Source organism: Daktulosphaira vitifoliae, unplaced genomic scaffold, assembly GCF_025091365.1.
Source record: "Daktulosphaira vitifoliae isolate Bord-2020 unplaced genomic scaffold, ASM2509136v1 Scaffold_4, whole genome shotgun sequence".
NCBI classification, from domain to species: Eukaryota; Metazoa; Arthropoda; class Insecta; order Hemiptera; family Phylloxeridae; genus Daktulosphaira; species Daktulosphaira vitifoliae.
In genome coordinates this window covers 31,626,007-31,650,962 of record NW_026099575.1, presented here as the reverse complement: position 1 = coordinate 31,650,962, position 24,956 = coordinate 31,626,007, and the positions used below count along the sequence as shown (strand labels likewise).

The 24,956-nt window shown below is 25.8% G+C and overlaps 3 protein-coding genes and 1 long non-coding RNA gene across 12 annotated transcripts in view; 3 read left to right on the top strand and 1 right to left on the bottom strand.

Moving 5' to 3' along the window:
- The window catches only part of LOC126903820 (peroxidase-like), a 40,135-nt gene extending 37,656 nt beyond the window's left edge, over positions 1-2,479 (top strand). For 2 of the 4 annotated variants that reach the window (XM_050682322.1, XM_050682321.1), the window contains exon 13: positions 2,167-2,477. In XM_050682322.1, the coding sequence (XP_050538279.1) occupies positions 2,167-2,227 (61 nt within the window). In that variant the 3' untranslated portion in view covers positions 2,228-2,477. Of the gene's footprint in view, positions 1-54; positions 212-342; positions 517-614; positions 814-870; positions 974-2,166 lie in introns of all 4 variants that reach the window. The other 2 variants (XM_050682320.1, XM_050682323.1) reach the window with 2 other exon arrangements.
- Positions 2,480-8,369: 5,890 nt separating this feature from the next.
- Positions 8,370-10,522, top strand: LOC126904357 (uncharacterized). Of its 2 annotated transcripts, XM_050683342.1 has the most exons (5): positions 8,370-8,582; positions 8,698-9,051; positions 9,148-9,375; positions 9,449-9,679; positions 9,744-10,522. In XM_050683342.1, the coding sequence occupies exons 2-5, from the start codon at positions 8,914-8,916 to the stop codon at positions 9,846-9,848; spliced, it is 702 nt and encodes a 233-aa protein (XP_050539299.1). In that variant the 5' UTR covers positions 8,370-8,582; positions 8,698-8,913; the 3' UTR covers positions 9,849-10,522. The 2 variants fall into 2 exon arrangements, with proteins under 2 accessions (XP_050539299.1, XP_050539300.1); XM_050683343.1 differs by having other exon boundaries at positions 9,148-9,313; positions 9,449-10,522.
- A 172-nt stretch (positions 10,523-10,694) lies between these two features.
- LOC126906415 (uncharacterized) lies at positions 10,695-13,762 on the top strand. Of its 3 annotated transcripts, none has more exons than XR_007704244.1 (3): positions 10,695-10,843; positions 11,275-11,360; positions 13,402-13,760. It is a non-coding gene; the product is annotated as an uncharacterized LOC126906415 (long non-coding RNA). The 3 variants fall into 3 exon arrangements; XR_007704245.1 differs by lacking the exon at positions 10,695-10,843 and adding an exon at positions 10,857-10,949 and having other exon boundaries at positions 13,402-13,762; XR_007704246.1 differs by lacking the exon at positions 10,695-10,843 and adding an exon at positions 10,956-11,107 and having other exon boundaries at positions 13,402-13,762.
- Positions 13,763-15,745: 1,983 nt separating this feature from the next.
- LOC126906391 (zinc finger protein 165-like) lies at positions 15,746-24,949 on the bottom strand. Of its 3 annotated transcripts, XM_050686989.1 has the most exons (9): positions 24,792-24,949; positions 24,631-24,711; positions 21,948-22,241; positions 21,694-21,879; positions 17,734-17,832; positions 17,473-17,668; positions 17,205-17,407; positions 16,626-16,923; positions 15,746-16,554 (listed from the first exon to the last, which is right to left on the bottom strand). In XM_050686989.1, the coding sequence occupies exons 3-9, from the start codon at positions 22,236-22,238 to the stop codon at positions 15,872-15,874; spliced, it is 1,956 nt and encodes a 651-aa protein (XP_050542946.1). In that variant the 5' UTR covers positions 22,239-22,241; positions 24,631-24,711; positions 24,792-24,949; the 3' UTR covers positions 15,746-15,871. The 3 variants fall into 3 exon arrangements, with proteins under 3 accessions (XP_050542946.1, XP_050542945.1, XP_050542944.1); XM_050686988.1 differs by having other exon boundaries at positions 24,631-24,831; XM_050686987.1 differs by lacking the exons at positions 24,631-24,711; positions 24,792-24,949 and adding an exon at positions 23,824-24,524.
- Positions 24,950-24,956: the final 7 nt, after the last annotated feature.

The window sequence follows — 24,956 nt, the reverse complement described above, 5'->3', positions numbered from 1 at the left end:
GCATTACAACATTTTATGATGATATATAAATTTAAAAAAATTGTACTGCGATAGCTTAATGAACGAGTTTAGAAAAACTACATGCAGTTTAAAATTAAGTGATGTTTTCTTAAAATCTGATTTGATACAAGAAAATGATAACTTCGACAGTATCACTAGGGGAATGATAACTCAACATGCTCAAGGACAAGATCAATTTTTCACGTCACAGGTGAAATTCTATTGATAAATATTTTCAGTAACTATTCATACGTATCTTTAATGTATACAAAGGTACCAAAGTACTGCGTTTTATTGATGTCATCAAACAATTATAAATAAGATTGTTTCATTCTTTCATAGATTAGTAATTTATTGTTCAAAAAAACAAACCCACTTGGAGGCTTAGATCTTATTAGTATAGATATATCTAGAGGACGAGATTATGGCGAACCATCTTATAATCAGTTCCGATTGCTGTGTGGACTTCCGTTAGCAAAAACCTTTGATGACCTCCTCGATCAGATCGACCAAGAGGTTAGCCACGTTCGCTTCAATTTAATAATTATTTAATATATAATACAATTAATATATTTTTAATATATGAAAAATATAAGAAGGTGCTTTTTTTTTAGAATGTATCAATACTCGCATCTTTGTACAAAGATGTAAACGACATTGATTTTTACGTGGCTGGTATGGTAGAAAGATTAAAACCGGGTGCTATACTCGGCCATACCTTCCAGTGCGTAGTTGGTGAAATGTTTTTTAGGTGGAAATTCGGCGATAGATATTATTACGAATTCAAAAATTCTACAGGAGCCTTTACCCTCAGTAAATAATTATTTATCAAAAGTAAGCTTTATGTTATAAAACGTTTAATATTTTCAGATCAACTAGATCAAATAAGGAAAACAACGTTTGCCCAAATTTTGTGCTTAACATCTGATATTCAAATGATACAGAGCAATCCATTTTTCAATCTCCGCGAAGGGTAAATTATTATTTATTTAACATAATTAGATATAAATTAAATTATTTTTATTACATAGAAATCTATTTCGTTTGTTTTTATCAACATTTTTCAACATCATTTAACTTNTTTTTTTTTTTTTTATTAAGAAAAGTTTAATTACAATCTATAAACAAATGGCATAATAATTTAATTTGATTCAAATATTTAACTTGTTATTTATAACGGCTTGATAAGGTAGGCAATCCTGTGGCAAAAACATTATTTAAAAAAGTTTTTACTTCTTTTGAGATAATGAAGTGAAAATTATTTGGGAGCATTTTGGATGATACATTAAAGGTCTAAAGTATATTAGAAGTTAGCAAAGAATCTCAGGTTACACAAAAAAGTAACGCTCAAAAATTCTCACTACTCAATTGGAAATGTCTAAACACTATATAAGGTGTTTTAAAGGTACTTTAAAAATTTAGCTGACATTGCTGTTTACCACCCAAAAAATTTACTTTTTTTTGCTCATCAATTCATTTATTTGAGTTAAATTTAAGTGAATATTGGATGAAACATTGAACATTAGAATGGTGAAATTATTGCACAATATTAATTTATTAATACTTAACTAATTTTCAATAATTATTATATATTGTGTATAATAATAGTTGTTTTAAATTTATCTTTTCAATAAACAATTGTTTATTATGAGGAAAAATTTGTAATTCATAAATTTTTTTTTTTTAACATATTTTTTTTATACAGGGTGTTCAGTAAGTCAGGAAACGGGTTTCTATTGTTCTCATTGTTTGTAACAATGAGAACAATAGAAACCCGTTTCCTGACTTACTGAACACTCTGTATAAAATTTAGAGTAATTTTTTTTTCTTTACAAAATAATAGCTATGCTTTTGAAACTGTTTTGCATATATTAAAAATAAATCATTATTTTAGACGGAGAAATTATTTGATATTAATAATTATTATTTAAATTTTTTTAAATTATAGATCAGTTTTAAAGCCGATTCAAAAAATATTTTATCAATTATAGTATTTATAAATTAAAAGTAGAATTTTACATTTTAAAATGTAAAAATAACGAGTGTTTATTGATTAAAACCTTTTTACCATGTACAAAATATAAATAGTTTATGATTATGAAATCATTCTGTACTTTATCTTAAAATTGAGTTTTGGCAGCAATCTTACTATTTTTTATTTTTCAGATACCAAGCTGTACCATGTAATTGTTTAAAAAATATTAATTTTTCGGCATGGAAAGAATAAAACGACAAATTAAAAAATGATTCTGTAGTACATGATATTTAAAAAAAAATATTTTAAACGCAATATTTTATTATAATAGGTAATGAATCTATTTTTTTTATTCATTGAATATAAAGATGCATGCCGTGTAATAATTCATTCAATAAATAAAATACTGTACTAATAATAATAAAATAATGTTTTTACATAAATGTTTTAAAAATTGACTATCAAATTATTTGTATTTGTTTATAAGAAAGGTTATTTAATTTAATGAAGTACAAATTGAAATATACAAAAATGAGTAAATTTTTCTTACAAAAAGAACCCTAGTTCATAACTTCAATCTTACAAAACCAAAATAACCCTTAATAAATAAGACTTATTTTGTTTTACAGTCATAAAAATAGTTATGGCAAAATATTACAGTGACACTCATGAAGCTTATATAAGGATATTAATATATATTTTTAATTTCATAATTTAATCTGATACTTAAAAAGCCAAAAAAACTTAATATTAAAATACCTCTGTCAGGAATTTTCAACTTAATTAATGGATGATTGATAGTTAAACAGCTAAAGGTGTTTTATGTACTATCACAACTTGAATCTTAGGGGCCTAATTTGATAATGGGACCCATGTAAAAATACTTTCTTCGTTTCTTTTGGCATTCTCCTTGAATATGTAACTAAAAAGTTGATGATAATGATAATAAGTCATCATTATTCATGTCTACAAACCAGGGCTTGCAACCGTTTTCATAACGTTATGATTATAATGTTATAATTACTGAAAAACTATTGAAATCAAATAATGTGTTACATTTAACGAGAATGTTTAATATCGATAAACAACACAACTTCAAAAAAAATAAAAACAAAACTGAACAGACAACAAAAACCTATTGATATATTGTTATAACTTATACTGTACAATAAATTAGGGAAAAATAATTTATCATCCGAGTTGTTTAACCATTTAGTTGCGGCACTTTCACCTAAATGAATTCTAATTATTCCTCCAGCATATTTCTTCAGTGGGCAGGATTCTACGATGTGTCTTGCCGTTTGAAGTCTCTACAGTCACGCAGTGGAGACACAGTCATTCCTCAATTGTGAAACAAGTAATTGCACCTACCCTGCTCAGCCCTAATTATATTAGTTGTTGGCATTGTCATTGTATTGTATTGTAAATTGCCCAATTGTAAAATTAAATTGATTTAAAAATAATTATAAATTTTAAACTTGTCTCAGTAGAGACCTTATGTGATACAAGTCATGTCATTGCGTAATTTTTTTTCGTTGTTCAAATGATGATGAAGATTAATAATTGCAAATTTGATATATATAATTGGGTTCGTATTTAATTAGTGGCACAGAAGAGCCACTGTCCTCAGCTGCATTATTTTAATACCAGGAAAATTTTGAAATGATTTATAATCTAAAATTTTATCAGAAACTTATTTCTTCCAATGAATAATAAAGGATGATCAGCATAAAAATAAATTGTCAGGTATATAAAGAAACCCCCTAAACGAATAAAATTTTAAGAAATATTTTTGTACTATTTATATTAAATTATGTACGCTTACAAACAATCCTAGTCTCTTAAATAAAAAAAGAATTTTTTGCAAAAACACCACTAATTTTGTTTAAAGTATCGAAGATAAGGGAATGTTACATACACTCATGGACATTTTTTTTAATGAAGGTGAGGTTAGTTAAGGTGCCTATACAGGAATTTCATTTAAAATATGGGATAAAGCTTAAAAATCCTCCATTTTTTTATATAATGTGTTAATAAACTCTTAAGCCCTCCCAAAACTTCGGTTTCGTCAAAGTTGGAATGGCAAATTTTATGTTGTCTCTGGTGGTCATTTTTATAAATACCGAGCTGCATATACGAATTAAACTAATAGTACACCATAGCTATGGCATAACGGAAAATAATGACATTTGAATTTTTAATCATTATAACCTCTTTAGCTTCGATTCAAAGCTAAGAAGATATTAATTTTACCATGATGTGTTTTCTTTTGTGTGTGTCTATTGCCACTTTTTCTCTGATCTCACTGGACCGATTTCTTTCAACAAGACGTCAAAAGATCACAAATCGTATCTAGTTGAATCGTAACTACACTCAAAATTGAAAAAATTTCTCTCGTTCTCCGTAAATGGGGGAATCTCCAAAACAATTACAAATATAAAAATCGCTTATTTTCAACATTTTTTCATTTTTTTTTTACTTGAAAAAATTGTCATAACTTTGTTAAACATGACTAAATCAATATACATTTTTTTTATAGATATATGAGGTATTTTTCTACCATTTTGTATCCTTAAGAACATTTTTTCCTTGTATGCCGTAAATAGGGGAAATCTCCAAAAAAATTACAATTTTATGTAGTACTACATTAACGCGCTTCGTTAACGATTATGTTTCAATAGAGAATTTGCTGGAGAAATAAATAACTACTGAAAAAATGAAGGTAATTAATATTTATCTTACTTTTTCTTGTTTTTCTTTTTAATTTATCCTTTTTTTACCCAAATTATCTTGCATGTATTATGAGAGTAATATAGACTGTACTCCTAATCTAAGTCACTCAGAACAAATTTCTATAACAATACGTATTTATTGAATCCAATTAATCAGACGTAAATATTGAAATTTTTCATTTCAAATTCTTGAAATCGTTTTATGCTAAATATTGGTCGTAGACAAGATTAAATGAATATGTTAGTAATGTATAATGTATATTACTGTATTATGTATATTAATTAATAATATATGTGTTTGGTCGAGAACGCCTTTAGAAAAGACCTAGTGGACCAGTTGTCACAAACACTGTTGTTTATATTATATCGTGTGACAGCTGATCTCTAGCAACTTTGCTTTACTCACCCCCTCGCCCACCCAGCACGGTAAATCGATGGCCTCCGTGTCAATTGTCATCAGTGTACAGTTAATCGTCATTAGTCAGTAAGTGAATTGTTTTATATGTCATCTTCTTTTTTGTAGTAAGTGCCTTTGCTTGAATGGTAAACTGTTCGGCCATTGTACACCGTTATTCTTATTATTTGTTTATTGGACCCTTATGCTCAAAGTTCTCTTGCACGTCGCCAGTGATTGGACCCTGACGATCACTAAATAACTTCATTGCCGTAGTCACTTTTATGCCGTCTGTTTTCATCAGCCATTACGTACCTGGATCTACACTCTGACTCGTTATATACTCAAATTTTCAACACCATTATCATAAGATCTCATACAGTCCACTCATCACTATCAACAACTTCGTCTATTTAGCTGAGTTTTAAATTATTTTTTAATGTTATTTATTATTTGTTTTAGTTGCGTTTAAATATATTGTTTTATGCCGCTTCGCCGATCATTAGTATTGAAGGACTCCCGCACGCCTTAAATTTAAGATACTATTGTTTGTCCTATATTATTAATTCTAATGCTTTCAATTTATTTCTTCTTCTTCTTTTTCATTTTCCTCGCCTTAATCCCAACTACTTGGGGTCAGTCACCCTTATCCTAAACTTCCACTTGATACGATCTCCCACATCAATTACGCTCACATCAGCTGTCCTCAAATCGCGTTTAATTGCATCCCTCCATCTCTTTTTTGGTCTTCTTCTACCCCTTCTTCTTTCAACATTCATTTCTATAACTGTTCTTACAGCTCCGATTCTTCTATCCTCATAATATGACCAAACCATCTAAGTCTATTTTCTCTCATCTTATCCACGATTGACGCTTCACCTATACTCCATCTTATATGCTCGTTTCTTATTCTATCTTTTCTAGTCACTCCACCCATCTATCTAAGCATTCTCATCTCTGCTACACTCATTCTCTGCTTTACTTTCTTATCAACCGCCCAACACTCTAAACCGTACATCATAGCTGGCCTTGTAGAATTTACCTTTCAGCCTCATTGGAATTCTTTTATCGCATAAGACGCCAGACGCTTAATGACTTCAATTTATTTAAATTCAAAATTTTATATAAATTGATTAATTNTTTTTAATTTAATAGTAAATGGCATTTGAATTTTTAATATAACTTTATTCGTTTATTAGATATAATCATTTAAAGTTTCAAATTTTTGAATTAATATACAGGTATAATACACAAGGGATTACAAATATAGGTAGCTAATTGGTTTTTTATAACATCGATATTAGCAGATACACAGCATTGTTATTATCAATTGTAGTAAGGCACATTGTTATGAGTTTATAAATACACTAACTGACAATACAGAAAGTATATCTATTGATAATCATAATTGATAATAAACAATCCGTGAATGAGACAGCAATGTCATAAAAATCCAATTACCTACCTATATTTACAATCCCATGTGTATTATACACGTATATTAACTCAAAATTTTGAAACTTTAAATGTTTATATCTAATAAGCTAATAAAGTTATATTAAAAATTCAAATGCCATTTACTATTAAATTAAAAATATGTGTTACCATTTAAAAAAACAAAGTTGACCCCCCTCCAAGGCATAAGGGATCAACTTAAAAAGTATTACATAGTTAAAAATTCAAGAATAATGTGTAACTAAAGATAATAATAAAAAAAAAAAATGTTTAAATTATTATTATTCTGCAAGTAATTGAGTGGGTTATGATAAAAAAATCACCCTGTATAGGCAGTATTTTTTAATAATAATTAATTACCGTGGATACTTTTAATTTCTACATTGATGTTTATAAACAACCGTATTATAATACACAGACTTCAATATTCATTTTGTAAATTGATATAAATCAATTAACAAGTCTTACAATTAATATTTTATGAAGATAATTAAATTGAAGAAGATATTTTACAAGAACTTACAAAAATGTATGCAATTCTTTAATAAAAGTAAAGGTACACCAGGTAAGCCATATTTCAAATTTATTTACAGGGAGAGGATACGGAGATGGGATAATTGATTTTCAAATAAGTCATATGAATCTAATTTACATTACACTTATTTTGAAATTTTCGCCAATGTCTCCCTTAATGGAGGTAGATTATTTTTAATTAGCTTAAGTAGCTCTTTTTATATAGCAAAGAGAATTTTAAACTATTACTCCATTGATAAAATTGATTAATTAATATTTGTTCCTCAAGTGTCAAAGGTACAAATTCGATTTCCGTAGATGTTTTGTATTATTTTAATTGAAAAAAGTTATGCCAAGCAATGACAAAAAGAGTGTAGACAAACTATTGTATACATATAATTATAAAAAATACATTCTTCTTTTTCATTTTCCTCGCCTTTATCCCAACTACTTGGGGTCTGTCACTCTTGTCCTAAACCTCCATTTGAAAGGATTTCCCGCATCATTTACGTACACATAAGCAGCACCCCAATTATAAAAATCAAAAGCAAACAATTTATTACATAGATTAACGTTCAATATACAGGATGTTCAGTAAGTCAGGAAACGGGTTTCTATTGTTCTCATTGTTTGTAACAATGTATAAGGCTATTTAAACATAATTTCTTAACTGATGTTCAACAAAAAAACATTATGGTATTAAGTGTGTGACACCTATTCTTTAATGTTTTTAAGTCTTTCAAAATTTTTTCAATTAACTACATATATAGTCAATATCAGATTGTGCCCTCAATAAAACGATATTCGTTTGCGTTAATCTATATTGATTGATTAAACTCACACCAAACAATAAACCTGTTAACATCCACTAGCAATTTAGGGCAGTCATCATGTGAATTGTTTACCATAAACAATTTGAGATCATCTGATATAATATACATTTAGTGTTTGAAAATCAAAAACAAATGTATTTATTTAAAAATCTATACTTTATTTGTTTCCCTCGAGTCTATTGAATTATATTGTAATAATTTTATTAGCATAACGTTAATCAATTCCAGTTTTTTAGAGTTTTCAAAATGTTCGTTTAGAGAAAAGAACACTTTCTCAGAAAAAAATACTATAGAAGTTTTATTAAAAATTTCGAAAGCAATTAAAAATGCTTCCAAAGAATTAAAAAATGATTTGAAAGAAATTAATAATTGTTTAGAAAAAATAAACAACGATTCAAAAGCTGTTAAAACGACTTTAGAAATTGTTCAAAATTCTATTGATCAATTTAAAAAAATTTCGGAGAACTTTATTAAGTCCTATAAAAATGACAGAAACACCTATTCAAGATCTTGCTTGTGTTATAAATTTGAAATGGATGAAAAAATTAAAGTCGATAATTCAATAGCTCCCTCTATTGATATAGCAGCTGAACTTGTAATAAAGGAATAAAATATAATAGAAAAGAATGAGACTGCAATGTCTTGCCCGTTGAAAGGACATAATTTGGAATTTGCAAATAGTAAAAAAAAATTTTTTGACACAAAAAATTATGCCATGACTTAAGCGACAATATTTAATTCAATTAAGATTGTAATAATTATATTAGCCAATAGCTGCCTAATTTTATTTTTTAGGGTCTTCAAAATGTTCGTTAGTAGAAGAGGATAAGTCTTCAATAAAAACTACTACAGAGATTTTGTTAAGTGCTTCAGAAAAAAATAAAACTACTTCCGAAGAGACTAAATACGCTTCGGAAGCTATCGAAACCAATTCAGAAGTAATTCAAAATTGTATTGACCAAATCAAAAAAAGATTTGGAGGGATACATTTATTCCTATGAAAATGATGCAATGACCGAGTCAGATTCATGCATGACATCTACATTTGTTATGGGCGACCAGAGTAGGGTTGATAATTCAACTGATCCTTTTACTGATATAGCATCTGAACCTGTAATAGAGGAAACTCACATAATCGTAAAGAATGAGGTTGGTAAATGGACTACGTTATGAATTCAATTTAGTATTGAAATTTTAACTTAACATTGCCCTAAATCGTAAAATGTCGTAATTGATTTTTTCTAGGATGATATAATAGGTGGAAAATCGTTGATACATTATTCCAGAACAGAACGTTTTTCGCTATCCTCGTCAATTCCACCTCGCGCAATTGATGTTGAAATGATGGGATATTGCGAAAAAGTTTACATGGAACACAATCGACTTGTTGGTTACATAGTTTGGACTTCTGGTGATAATCAATATGGTTTGATAAGATCATATTTTAATGAATGTCGATACACTTTTTTATATGTATAGAAACCATATAATATCTATAGTAATAAAATCATAATATATAATTATATTTATCTATTTTGTTTATTAGAAAGATGTAATCTCTACGTTTCCGTTCTTAAGAAGAAACACAATTGTGATATTTCGTCTCGATGTTTCCTGTGACCTTCCGAAGTCAATAAAAATCAAAATAAAAGATAAGTTGAAAAATTTTCCTATAATAACTGGTTTTGTAAAATGGATCATTAGATGGTACAATCATACGGCTAAGCATGATTTTATAGTTGATACTCAAAACTACCAAACTTTTGATTTTGAATTAGTATAAAAACATAATCTAAGAAGTAGAAGATTTTTATCAATTACAATTATACTTTGTATTTTAGAAGGATGTCATTGGAAACGTTCAAAACATATCATGTTATAAAAATGTAACGTTTAATATGGATACAACAGGAAAACGTCCGCATCGCCTTAAACATGCTAGTTGAAAATTAGCAAAATGTATTATTGTAATATAAATATTTTTGTTATGTTTCTGTATATAAAATATTTTACGCAAAAAAGAAAATCAGTAATTATATTACTTTAAACAGAGTCATTCGTTTTATCATAAGCAACTAAATTACTGGAAAAATATAAATAATTACGTCCCTTTTTTTTTTTGTTACCTTTAGTTAAATTCTGTTCTGAATCTATTAAATACATAATACTTTTTAAGTTCATTTTTTATACCTTGTAAGGATGTCAACTTAATTGAAGTGAAATTTCTTTATAAAGGCGATGAAGAGGTCAGCGTACAATTTAATTAGTATATTAAAATTTATATGGCTTATTCTATTGGATCTCACTGTATACTAAGATTTAATGGATAATTCTTTAGGTTCACTCTGTATACAAAGATTTAACTGGTGTTATATCTTATGACAATATTGTAACGTAGTCAAAGTGACTCTTAACAAACTAATTAGTGAGCACCTTTCTGATACCTAATCGAAGTGTCTGTAAGGCACATACTATTCAATGATGATAGATTTATGTTAGAATGTATGATATTAATATACTTGAACTATTGATTTATCGTTCTTTACTCAAATTATTATAAATATGATGTATAATGTTCGTTGAGGGTCGATCTCAAATCTCTTACTTGAATTTTGTCAATTAGCACAAACAAAAATTTAATAATGTTTCTTTTTTTGTATAAAATATAATTAATGATTCAATAATTCATATAATAATAAACTTATTTTTAAATATGAATACATATTTTATTTTAAAAATAAATGTGTGGATTTTATTTTTAATAGTAAATGGCGTTTGAATTTTTATTATAATTTAATTCGTTTGTAAAATATTAAAAGTTAAAGTTTTTGATTTTGAGTTTAAATACATGTTTAATATTCTAACAGATAACTAATAGTTCGTATGTGAGAAGTAATTCATAGATAAGCAGCGTTTATTGATGTTGTCACTCAATAGTGTCGTAAGTGCATAGTGTTTATTTATAAAGTGATTTATTAATAATCTGTTAGTACAAGTAAATATTTTGTCGCTACGACTTTGGTTTCTTTCTCATAGTACCCTAAACGGTGAACATTTTTTTAGATGATTTATTAATATTTTATTCAAAAATAACCTTTATTATTACCTAATATCCTTATAAGAAATTAAAATTGTTTTATTTTATTTTATGAATAAATTAAATATTATTGTGCCCTTTATTTCTGGACAGCTGAAAATGGCTACCGTATGCTATTTTTGTGTTAAAATTCTAGATTTTATATTTTACATTTTTAAAAAATGCATGAATCAATTTTATTCTTTAATGATAAATACTTTATATGAGGCGCATAGAGCCAAAACAACCTAACCCACAAAAAATCAAATTATGTTTTATATGATAAAACGTTTCAGATTGATATAATATTTGAAATCCACAATGGTCAATCCCACAAAATCCCTATGCTACTGGATAAATGGATTAGGCCATCTGAATTATAGTGAGTTATACTGTTAAATGCTATTTTTATTTTAATTTGTTAGGTTTATTAACAATCATAACATTGTTTATTAATATTATTCAATACTGAAGACTGTATTATGTGATAATTATGTTAAAAATGTATAAATACCAAATTTTCAAGTTAATCAAATTTATTAAAAGTAAAATATTATTAACTGAAGTATTGTTACTCACTACAAAAAGTAATTTTATTTTTTTGTTTTGTTAAGTTTAACAACAAACTCATTGTTAATAATCATTCTGTACTAAAACTTAATTACAATATTATTTAAAAAAGTTACTAATAAACTAATACAATTATTTACATACTATTTTTGTGTTGTGTGAATAAAAGTGAATAACAAATTTCCAATAAGTTAGCCTAAACCACAGAAAATTCTATTTAATAAAAATTTTCAAAATTTATAGTGTCCTAACCCGCATCAAAAACTTAACCAATTTTAATTGTCTAATACTTTATAGATGGTTTAAAAGGCAAGGATTTATACATACTAATGAGTTATTATTTCCTTGGAGTGGATTTAAAAAAAAAAAAAAAATATTGAACTTTAAATGCCTGTCCTGCGCAATTACACTTTTGTGGGTTAGGTTATTTAAGCTCTATGAGCCTCATATATACCTCTTTTATTCGACATACTTTTTTTTAAATCGGACCATTTTCCTTTATACAGAGGGGGGTCAAAACTTTAAACATGCGTATTGAAATTAGGACATTTTCAATTTCATTTTTGAAAGTGTTCCAGAAATACTGACACTTTTATATATATCTTAAATTAAAGCTTATGAAATATACTTTAATTTGAAAAAAAAAAATTTACCTCTGAANACTTTTAAATATATCTTAAATTAAAGCTTATGTAATATACTTTAATGTGAAAAAAAAAAATTTGACCTCTGGATTTGTCTTCATGGTAAAAATGACTACCGTATTCAAAAATATGCTATTTTTGTGTTAAAATTCTGGGTTTTGTATTTTATTTTATTTTAAAATACCTGACAAGGGAAGGACACAGATTTTCATAAATATTATATAAATAAAATTGATATAGCATAGAAAGTTAAACTTGTTAACATTTTTTTGCTCTTTTGAAGTCAAGAAAAATAACTTTGAAATTTAAATTAGCTTAAATAGCCATTTTTTTTCGCCCAATAGTAGCGACGTATAGTTGTTGAGTCGGTTAAACTAGTGTTATACGCGCTAGGGGTACATGGTTCTAATCCGCGTACGGCAAGGAATTTTTTTAATTTTTTCTTAATTCTTTTTAAGTTAGAATAAATTTTCAACTCCTTTGATTTTTATCTCATTTAGATTCAATAACTTCAATAATGATCAAGGATCCCATCAAAGTAGTCGCCACTTGCGAGAAAAAATTTCCTATTCATATTAAAATTATTTTACTATATTTTAAGTTTTAGCTTCGATGCAAAGCTGAGAAGATATTTTTTTGTGACTATCATTTATTTTCTCTGCTCTAACTTGACCTACTTTTTTCAACGATACGTCAAATGACTACAATTCGTATCTAGTTGAAGATATTAAATTTATATAAAAATAAGATTTACAATAAATAGTAATTATAAAACTTCCTAACAGAATATTAATCTTAACAATACAATTTTTTTAATTCTCATAAAATTTTCTATTTAATGTCAATTTCAAACTTGCCAATTGAGCTAAAAGTTATGGTAAAATAAATAAATTTTTTTTTATTAACATTCACAAAAATCAACTTTAAACGATTAAAAAAATAGGTTAAATATGTCATTTTCCTTATTTTTAACATATTAATAATCAAAATCAGAATTAATTTAAAATAAATTTTGTTTTTTCTTAATAATTTTTTTTTATTTGTAAATACTTTATTGTTTTGGGCTCTTCCTTATGGTCAGTTGCAATACTGAATATTTGAATTTCAATTTTAAAATATACATTAACAATCTATAATAAGCAAATCAATAAATAAATTATTTCTGTATATAAAAAACAATCTATTAATTTTTTTATGTCATGTGTCAAGTGGAAGTTAAGAATAATGATGGTCAACCCTAAAGTAATCGTGAAAAAGGCTAGGAAAAAGAAGACTGTTCACTTGAAGCTACCTAGATTAAAATTGCATTACTGTAATATGGTATAATTTATATTATAATGAATTTTTCAGGATAATTTTAATATTTAATAACTTAAAAATGTATATGGTGAAAACTTACTCTACAAATAATTATAATTGTATTAATATTTTCTCAGTATTATCAAATAATTACTTATTTTAGATCTTATAAAATAAAATATTTTTCCTAGAAAATTTTTAAAAAGAAGTGTTTAGTTTGTAAATATAAAATAAAACAATATTTCTTCTGAGTAAATAAACAAAAAAAAACATTATTTTAATGTATACTCAAATAGCATGCATTTATTTCTATTTAAATTAATTATAACTAAAACAAAATTATGTTAATCAATGACAATAAATGCATGTATTATTCAAAACCATTTAACCAAACATATTAAGAAAAAATATAAATTTATATATATTTATATATATATATGTATAAAGACTGTACTAAATAAAAAAATGAATTAACCTAGCCCGTGAAACCAACAAAATTAATGTATTATATATTTAAATGTAATAATTAAAATAATAATAATAATAATAATAATAAAAAAACATTAATTACAATTATAAATGTTAACATAAATAATATAAAAATTATTTCATTTCATAACATTAATTTGTTGAATTACAACGAAAAAATAGGACAAATTGTTTTCTTGATTATGGCTAACAAAAATAGCTATACAAAAATTCATACTATAAAGTAAAAAAAATATTGTCATTTATATTTTAAAGTTATTAAGATCTAGAAATAGATACGCACCACTATTTACACTGCAACTTATCACATATTTTAAATATAAACATAAACATTGTACATAAATTCAATTATTTAACTTATTTTTATACATACAATTTTTGGTTGAAATATAATAATTGATAACAAAACAAAAATAATTATCTTATTACAAAATAACAGACCACTTGTATAATCATTAAATTTGAATATAAGTGACCATTTTAAAATTACTTACAATTGTAGTTATTATAGACATCAATTTAATTACCCCGATAAAAAATTTACTAGTCACTTACTTAACCTAAAAAAAATCATGATATATACCTGTGTATGTTTTTTATAGAAAAAAATTAAGTCTGTTGGTAAAATAGAAATTCTAGTGAAAATATTGATATCACAGACCTTATACTAAATAGAAAGAATAACAAAATTAAAAATTTTAATCATAGAAATATAGATAATTCTTAAATTTTAGTGATTTGGTAATAAGATATATAAAATACCATTTAGTGAATGGCAGTGTATAGTAGCAAAAATATTAGTTGCATGTTATTTATTTAAACATGAATTTTTTAAAATATACTTCATTAATTGCTGTTACATTTATTACGTAAAATAGTTTAACTCATAGTATAACTACATAAATTTACATCAAATTTTTGTATAAATAAAATATTATCAACTGAATATTAATTAAATTACAGCATGCTGTAATTTAAACAGCAGTATGTTTAACAAAATGCCAACAGAGTAATTATTTCATAGGCCTAATTATTTATATAAACGATTCTAATAATAATATAACAAACAATAAAATGTTTAGTAAGAATAAAACAAATTACCACAATTTAAGCAACAATAATAAGTTATATAAATATACAATTTAGATAAAAATAAAATATTAACACTTTGTAGTACTTAAAAAAATAAAATAATTAGTCCTTAAAAATAAAAAATAATCTCTAATATTACGTTGCAAATGCATAATTCAATTTAATTACTTCTTCAACATGGACATATTAAAATATACACATAATTTTAAAATATGTGCATAAACATAAAATTTTTAAAGATATAAAATTATAACTTTTTATTTTGGGTCAGATTCAATAAGATATCTTTCAATAAATATAAAACTGAATCAATAAAACAATAAATTTTAACTTGAATACATTGTAATTACAAAATTACCAAAAAAGAAATTGGGAACAAAAAAATTGTAAATTTAGGCTAGGTTAATAAACTAATTTCTTTTTGTAAGAATAATATAGCGTGGCAAGTAGATAAGTGATAAAAAATTAATATATTTTATCTGTAGGAAACATTTTATTTTTTTTTCAAAAAAATTATATGCTATTGAGGATACTTATTTATTAAATTTATATTTATAAGAGTTATTTGTTAATTTGAGCCTATGTAAACATACATATATCATAGATATGATTATATATATATATATATATATATATATATATACACATATAATCATACATATTTTAAAAATAGTTCATTTTAGATTTTTAAGTCCAATAATAAAAGTTATGAAACATTAATAAACCAATTTTGTTGTAGTATACCCTTATTTCATGGTGGTTCTTGTTTGATATTCACAATAATATATGAAATCGAAGGTCATTGAGGCTGATGTTGCAGTAATTCTAAGGCTTCTCTAGCATCAGATTGAGTTAAAACAATACTATCACCTTCTTTACTTTCCTCATTTGACTCCAATTTGGTAATAATCACTTGATGGTGTTCAACATGTGCTGGTGATGGACTTCGATGTTGCTGTCCACTTACAGCTTCAATTATCATTTCTTGTTGAGCTAAACTGGGACTACTAGGTTGCTGTTGGATTTGTATTTGAATTTGTTGTTGGTGTTGTTGCTGAATCTGTTGTTGCTGCTGAATTTGTTGTTGTTGTAACATTAAGAGCTCTTGTTCTGTTAGCTTTTGGTCACCTTTAGTTATAACAATTTGGTTGTCATTAGGAGGACTAGGAGTACTAGTTCTGCCACTAGCTACAGCATCAATTATCATTTCTTGATGTGCTACATTAATGATAGGTCCTGAATGATTTGTATTTTGTACAAGTTCAGGGATAGATAATTTTTGATGATCAGATGTTGACACTTGATCAGCCATTTGTTGAAGAGCAGCCTGTTCTTCTTTTAGACGTTTAGTAATATGACTCTGAGTGTGTTTTCTTAAATGGTCCCTACGATAAAATCCTTTGCCACAGTCAGGACATACTTCAGTTTTGACACCAGAATGAATAACTGCATGTAAATTTAGATGCTCTTTTCGCTTAAAACCTAAAAATTAATATTATATATACTTAACTTTTAACAACAACTAACTATTTTGTAATATTTTGAAAATTTACCTTTGCAGCAAACATTACACACAAATGGACGTTCAGGGTTATGACCTAATTTATGACGCTCTAAATGCTCTTTTCTTTTCAGTCCAGCTCCACAAAGGTCACAAATAAACCTTCTTTCTATTTTATGGGCAACTAAATGTTGTTCAAGCATTTCTTTATCTGGATATGCCATACTACATTCTGGACAGCAAAACAGTAATGTACCATCTAAAGCTGTAGCAATGTGTATTTGACCAGGACGTGGCTTTCTAGCAGCAGGTGGCTTTTTTTTGTACTTTTTTTTCCTTTTACCTTTATCCTAAAGTCCAATTTAAATTATCTTAAGATAAATGAATTTTAAAATCCAAGTTAGATAAAAAGAAAAAATTGAAAATTTATTAATTAATTATGTGAAAAAAAATTAACAAATTAAAATTTACAACTAATTTGCAAGTGTTTTACAAAATTAATTGTTCCAAATATAGAATTGGTTCTTCTACTTGGAAGTCAAAATATAACAAGAAAAAATCTTAAATCAACACTGTTTGAAATAATTTATTTAGAGAATATCTTGATAATGAAATTTTTGAAAGAAATTACTTGACTACTAGTATCCTCGTATACTACCATTTCACTATTTCCATCATCATGGGTTCCAGATGACTCCATATTTTCTCTTTTACTGTTGTCAGGAGAAAATTTTAAAAAATGACCCAATGGTAAATTATCATGATTCATTGATATATAGTCAGCCAAAGACACAGAATTACTTGTATTAGAAGAATACATAACATATTGATTACCTATAAAAGTTATTTACATATAACTTTTTATTTTAAAAGTCAATTTCATTAGAGATAAATTTTACCAGAATCTTGTTCATTTTGAAGCCTAAGTCTTTTATCCGTCTGGTTATCTTTTTGTTCGCTGATCATTTTATTGTCTAATTGGTTTCTTCGCACTACCATATCTTGATTAACTACTACTGCTAGAGGAAATGGTATGCCACTGGTGTCTGTACCACTTTGTTCGATTATTACTGGTTTAACATCTTGAATTATTTCCTTAAAAAAGTACATTGAACTGAATCAAAATCATAACAGCATAAGAATTAGTTTAAAATAATTACTTGGTCGTCTTGAACATCTTGAAGTAAGTCTGATGATTGCATTGAATCATTATTATTATTATGAATTTGGTCATTTGAACCATCTCCTTCCTGTTGTATCTGAAAAAAAAAATTATATAATATAATTAATTAGATAATTTTCAATTTTATAAGCTAATTAAATATGTATGTTAACACTTTAAAAATAAAGTTGACACCCCTTTAAGTTATAATGGATGATCCTAAAAAGTGATTAATATTAAAAATAATAGTAATTAAAAGAATACGACTGATTAATAACTTTTGGATCAGTATTTCAGAGGTTATTGAAATATTTATATCTAAGTGAGAGGAAAAATATGGCCAGAACATGTTTAATTATAAAAATAGCAGTACCCACTCTTTTCTCCAGTAATTACTTTAAATTGTTAATCTCTTCCGAAATACTGGTACAAATGTTGTTATCGACCAGTCATTTTCTTAATTAGATCATTAACAATTAAATAAGCTAGTTAATTAGGAGTCTTGCCATTAGAGAAATTTAAGTTGACATTCATATTATGTATAAGAGAAAAACAAAAAAAATTAAAAGAAACATTGCACTATAAAAAACCAATAAAAAAAACCCAGCACAGGGGGGTCGCGGCACAGTGATGACGTGGCATAGATGGATCAAGTATAATGATATCTGACAGTGATTAAAATCACTATCAAAAAAAAACGCTTCAATGCAAATCTTTAGTGTTTAATTTTAAAAATTGGTGGATTTTCCAAAAGCTACATGATCTGCTAGTTCATTATTAATATCCTAATTAAGATAAAGTATGTCGAATTAAAAAGGGATTATTAGAAAATATTATTTCTCATAATACTATGACATATTGAAAAGTGTATGACTTTTCAATATGTCATAGCATTATAAAGTTAAAAATGTAAAAAATAAAATCGAGGATTTTCACACAATAATAGCATTTGGTAGCCATTTTCACCATGAAGATAAAATAAAGTCCGAAATTTTTTTTTTTCATGATAAAGTATATTACATTAGCTTTAATTTAAGATATATATAAAAGTGTCAGACCTTCCGGAACATTTTCAAAAATCAAGTTCAAAAAATTAATTTTTTGTGAAAAAGTTGTCATTTTAAAATTCCCCTTTGTGGGCAGGTTAAGGGTTAAATTTAAGAAAAAAATATACCATATGAAAGGTAATGATATTATGCATTTATATAAAAAAGAATTATATTGATATGTTCATTTTTGAAAAAGTTATGGCACTTTTAAGTAAAAAAAATTGAAAAAATTTCGAAAATTAGCGATTTTTAAATTTGTAATTTTTTTGGAGGTTTCCCCCATTTACAGGGAACGAGGGAATTTTTTTCAATTTTTAAGAGTTATGTCTTCGACTAGATACGATTTGTGATCTTTTGACGTATCATTAAAAGAAATTGGTTCGGTGAGAGCTGAGAAAAAGTGGTAACAGCACAAAAAAAAAAAACACATCTTAGTAAAACCAATACCTTCTCAGCTTCGCATCGAAGCTAAAATTGATAACAGTTTTTTTATATTTGACAATTTAAGTGGTTTATAATAAGTGAATCACTCTGTATATAGTAAATATATAATATATTATATAGTACACAGCAATCTTACATTATAAAAAATAATTAATATAAAATAAACAGATATGCAGAGTGAAACACGTAGATATGACAAATTTAATCATTTTAGATTCAGCAAATATTTTACATTACTATTTTTTTTTAATTTATTAAATTTAATTAAAAATTTTTATAAATGTTCAAATGAGTGACTTTATGTAATATATTAAAAAAATATATTTGTTACAATTCTTTCTTATTAATATTTTGTAGTTAAATTTCTAAAATATTTTGAAGTTTGAAAAACTAATTTTTTGTGTATACTTTACAATATCAATAGATAGTAATGTTTTGAAGAAAAAAATAGAGATATATAAAATATTTACACATTAAATGTTGGTTATAGACCTTAACTATTTCCATGAAAATTATTATAATTTGAACAGGCTCCATTAATTTTACTAATTATGGTTTATATCGAATGATTCACAATATTTTACAAATTTGTATGGTAGTTTATTTATAATAATTGATGTTATATGATTAAAATTAAAATTTTTAAATATTTTAGAGTAATATTGAAAATAAGTAACTCAATTAAAATATTTTTTAAAAATCTTTTAAATAAATACCAAGGAAAAAATTTAGGTCTTAATATCTGTACCTCAGAACTAAACTAAGTAACATTGATTTTTCAGAAAAGCATAAAAACAAAAAAATGTAACTTTTTTGAATCACTGCAGAAATGTAAATAAAAATTAACAAGCCAATATTGTTAATCTACATTAAAAAAATATATGGTTAATAAACCATAGTTAATTTTTATAAGAATTATGTTTATTTGATGCAAACTTAAGTTAGAATTTAAACTCTTAAAACTTAAATAATAGAAAATAGATGTTGTAACAGTGATATCTGCTCTATAAGAATAATTTTCCAAAGATTGTAAATAATATATAAGATAGTTTTCTATTATATTTGTAAACAGGTGATTGGTTTAACATAAACCACCTAAAATAAACACAATATTAGAAAAAAAATTTTTGATTTCTTTAAATTATATATTTCTTGATTTATTAGCTATTAATTACTTTTAGAATCATCTCTTATAACTTAAAGGGATTTCAACATTATTTTTTTTATAGGTAATGTACATATTTAATTAACTTAAAAAATAAAAAATCATCTAATTTAGAAAATGACTGATTGATAACAACATTTAACCCAGTATTTTAGAAGTTAGTAACAATTTAAAGTAATGACTAGTGATAAAAATAGCAGTACCCATTTTTATCACTAGTCATTTTTACAGATGTACTCATCTCGTATAAATGTAAAGATAAGAATTATTTCCAAAGTACTGGTCCACGATGTTATTGACTAGTAATTTTCTCAATTAGATTAAATATGTATGTTGCCATTTAAGAAATTTAAGTTAATACCCCTTTAAGCAATATGGGATGATCCTAAAAAGTAATTAAGAGCTAATAAATCAAGAAATTATAACTAAAGAAATCAAAAATTTTTTTCCAACATTGTATTTATTTTGCAAATAATCGGATGGTTTATGTTAAACCAATCATTCTGTATATAAGTATTTTAAATTATTAATTTTCAAATTTATAATTATTTATAATTTATAATGCTAAACACATACTGTTAATAGTAACTTAAAATATATCACTGAAAATATAATTAGCTTAAATGAAATTGTAAAAATAAAAACTGTTTGATTTCTTTTGTAGTTTACATCAACATTTTAATAAACTCATTATCATTTAAAGTACCACTAAAATAAAATTTAATATAATCTATTTTCTTAAAACATGGTTAGAAAAAAATGCTTTTAATTTTCATATTGATGACTTTCAAGTTTTAAATAAATGTTAATAAAACATGTTATATTTCTTTTTTAATATCAAAAGTTAATTCATGTCAATATTACATATTTACAATATGTTTTGTAAATTAAAAAATTTAAATAGTATTCTATTACCTAGTAATATGAAAATGATTTTCAGTGTTCTTGCACAATCAGTTTATACTTAATTTTTGTTAGTGGGGATAAGTATTTATGAAAAATATTTGAGATTACTAAGAACTACAACAAATTTTTTACTGAAAATAAACTCTAAGAAACCTTTTTATTGAAATACTAACATATATAATACATAAGGTATATTTATGTTAAAAAAAATCTCGTAGTAAAGAAATTCTAAACAAATTTTATCTTTTAATCCCTGAAAGCATCAATTTCAGCACACAAGCTTTTGGAGACAATTATTTATTATAATTTATATCTTTAAATGTAATAAACTTGTTATAATTATTAGTTAGAAAACATGAACATAAAATTTAGAGATAAATATTTAGTTATTTACTTGAAGCTGAATACTTCCATTAGTGTCTTGTAATTGCTGATTATATGCAGCTAACTGTAATACTGGACCAAACATAGGTAAAAGTTTGTCACCCGATATACCACCTTGCCCCACAACTTGAATTTGTATTGTTTGGCTCTGCTCCCCAGGTTTTGAACCAGGAACCGTAATAGGAATTGTGAATATCTAATTATTTAATTTTTTTTTAATAGAATTATACTTGGAAGATTAAGAAAAATGTTATTATTTAATACTTGGCCTTGTTGACTGGAAGATCCAACACCAGCCAAATTAACTGCAAATCCATTTGAATCAAGTGGTCTTAAATAAGTAACACCAGCTTCATCACTATTTAATAATGCAACTACTTGTCCACTTGTATTGGAGGTATTAACTACAGAACTAGCATTAACTGTAGCAGTTTGTTGCTGAACATTTGTATATTTGTTGCCTGTGTTTCCCTGAGTAATGTTACCACTTGAGCAGGTATTAAAAGAAGAAACCGGCGTAGCGGTCACAAAAGTAGGATAACTCCCTGTATTCATTGTCTAAAATTTAAAAGATCATATATTTTAATGCATCAATAATTAAGTTTTAAATTAAATTAAAAAATAATTACAACAAAATATAAAAAATAATACTTAATTGAGATTAAAATTAGACTAATTAATAAAATAAACTAATATCGCATAATATAAGATATTAATTCAATTTTTTCAAATGGGAACTTGTGTCAACGAGTTGAAACTAAACACACAAAACTCATTATAAAATTGAAACCTAACATCTAGGCACCTAAACATGAAGTTTTTAGAACCAAGCAAAATAGGAAACCAATAAATGCAAAGAATCAATTTGATAATATATTAGCAGCAAATACAGATAAAATAACCATAGAGTTTATGCCAAGAAAATGTTTTAATGGAAAGACATTTTTCTTAAGTTGGAGATCCTACAAATGAATATAAATCCAACAGTAATCTTATTCTTTGATTTTTAAATTTAAATAATATTCACATTTGATTATTAACTCACATAAATGATTTATTTAAATAATATGTGACATCTAGAAATACAAACGTGAAAAGCTAAATAACTAAAAAAAAATTATTCTTAGTTAGGCAAGGAAAATTGCATAAACAACCATTATTAATTGAAGGAAGGCGTTTTAAATTAATAAAGATTTGAAAAACATTTTAATAAACAATACTACCTTTATGTGAGTAGGCAAGAGGAAAAATATTTTTATCAAATCTAAGAGATTGTTTAGTTAATTCAAATTCTAAATTTATTATTATCTAAAAAAAACCCTACAAATATCAATATGTTCATTATAATTTAAAAATTTGATTAAGTTATCAAAATTATAAAATTAAGTATCAAAAAAAAATGTTATATTTTAATATAATATTAAAAAAATTAATAATAATACAAAATTTGTATTTAAAACATTTAATGTATTAAATGTTTTTGAATTGAAATAAAAAAATTAATTTTTAAAAAAGATATCTGTATTTTCAATTATTATATTTTTAAATGATTTACCCATTTACTAATAGAAATTTTGAAAAATAATTCACTACAAATAGGTCTTCATTTTGAAATTCTCAAAACTATTTCTAATTGTAGAGGTATATATAGTCAAATTTTAACATTAAGAAAAAAATCTTATGTTAAATAAATAAAAAGTCTCACACAATACTTTTACAGAAAATTAAAATATAAAAAAATAATAACAATCCCCCCTTAGAAATAGTTCTTATCAAAATAACATTTCCAATGTATAAAAAATGTCAATTTTTATATTTATACACAGTAAATAACTCATTTTCCCTTATATTTCAATAAGAGTAAAAATTTAAATGTATTTTTTTATGGGAAGTATAACAAAGGGTATAATTTCTAAAAAGATTGACTTTAAACATAAACACATGCCTTAATTACAAAAAAAAATATAACGATACTTGATTTTATAAAGGTTTGATTCTTTGAATAAAATTTATTATATTTAATTTATCAGTAGTAAAATAGAATTAAAACATTTAAAGTTTATTTTAAAAAAGTATCAAACATCAGACCCAACACGAACATTAATTTTATTTTAAGCATTTTTGTGTTGCCCCACTATACCTCTTCAATGTTATCCATATGATGGTGATATACACCCCATCCAGGCAATTAAATGACCACAAAATTTTCGTCAACCAGTCACTAAATAACTATTGTAATAAACTAATTAACAAAATGATCGAAAAAGTCATTAAAACGAAATTGACAACGGAATGTAACAAGTAAATCACATACACTCTTAACACGCACACACAATCATTGACAATCACCAACTGCCTGCTGCTTTCACTTTCTACTCAGTCGCGTATATAATGAAGAAAAAAATTGTATTATTCTTAAGAACCAGGATGTATATTCGTGTGCGTGTGTGTATATTGTGCGCGCGCTGTGCACTGACAAGACCTACTTAACAATAAAAAGCTACTTTCTCAGGCACATAGTATTTGTGTACATTTAATTTTTTTGAAATCAATTTTTGAAATTGAGTCATGATTAAAAAAATAATGTACAGCCGATATCAAATATTACAACAGAATGTTGACGGACCAACGTCACACCGTGATGTAGGAAGACAAGAAACGGCTTACGTTGAAAAATAAATTTTAAAACACAACCATGCCCGTAACAGCAAGTACGATGTCAACAAAATAGATCCTTTAGGAGAGGGACGCACCACCAACCCAAGTCGGGATGAAAACGTATAGCCAACACGTTATACATACACATAGGTACACACATACACGGAGTTAAAGGTAGGGGCAGAGCCATTTTAAAGAGAAGGCCCTGCACGGCGGTGCAGAATACAAGCGGCGGGGACACCACCAAACAAAACCCATCGCCACCGATACAACGCACATTTATACTCACTCAGACGTTAGCTTTCGGTGGCCCCGATTCGACGTGGTAATCATACACTCGAACTTTTGAGCGGGTAGCACGCACTTATAGCTAAAATTAAAAACGGGGAAAAACAATAATTAATAACAGAGTGACAAAAAAAACAACAACAACGACCCACTACTACATACCGCGTTTATCAACGTATATACAGTACTCGTTAAAACTACAGAATACCTTTCGCCGTCCACGTACACGCCATTGCCAATGAATATTTTCACGGATCAGTGTTGCCAGTTGTCTAAATTTTCATTGCTTAACAACTCCCTGTCGAGTAATACCGTACACCACTGATG

Coding starts and splice junctions, on each gene's coding strand:
- LOC126904357 (XM_050683342.1), top strand. CDS start 8,914: ATGACCGAGTCAGATTCATGCATGACATCTACATTTGTTATGGGCGAC. Junction 9,052..9,147: donor ACATAATCGTAAAGAATGAG/GTTGGTAAATGG, acceptor GATTTTTTCTAG/GATGATATAATAGGTGGAAA. Junction 9,680..9,743: donor AAACTTTTGATTTTGAATTA/GTATAAAAACAT, acceptor TTTGTATTTTAG/AAGGATGTCATTGGAAACGT.
- LOC126906391 (XM_050686987.1), bottom strand. Junction 17,833..21,693: donor ATGGAAGTATTCAGCTTCAA/GTAAATAACTAA, acceptor TTTTTTTTTCAG/ATACAACAGGAAGGAGATGG. Junction 17,669..17,733: donor AAGATGTTCAAGACGACCAA/GTAATTATTTTA, acceptor TACTTTTTTAAG/GAAATAATTCAAGATGTTAA.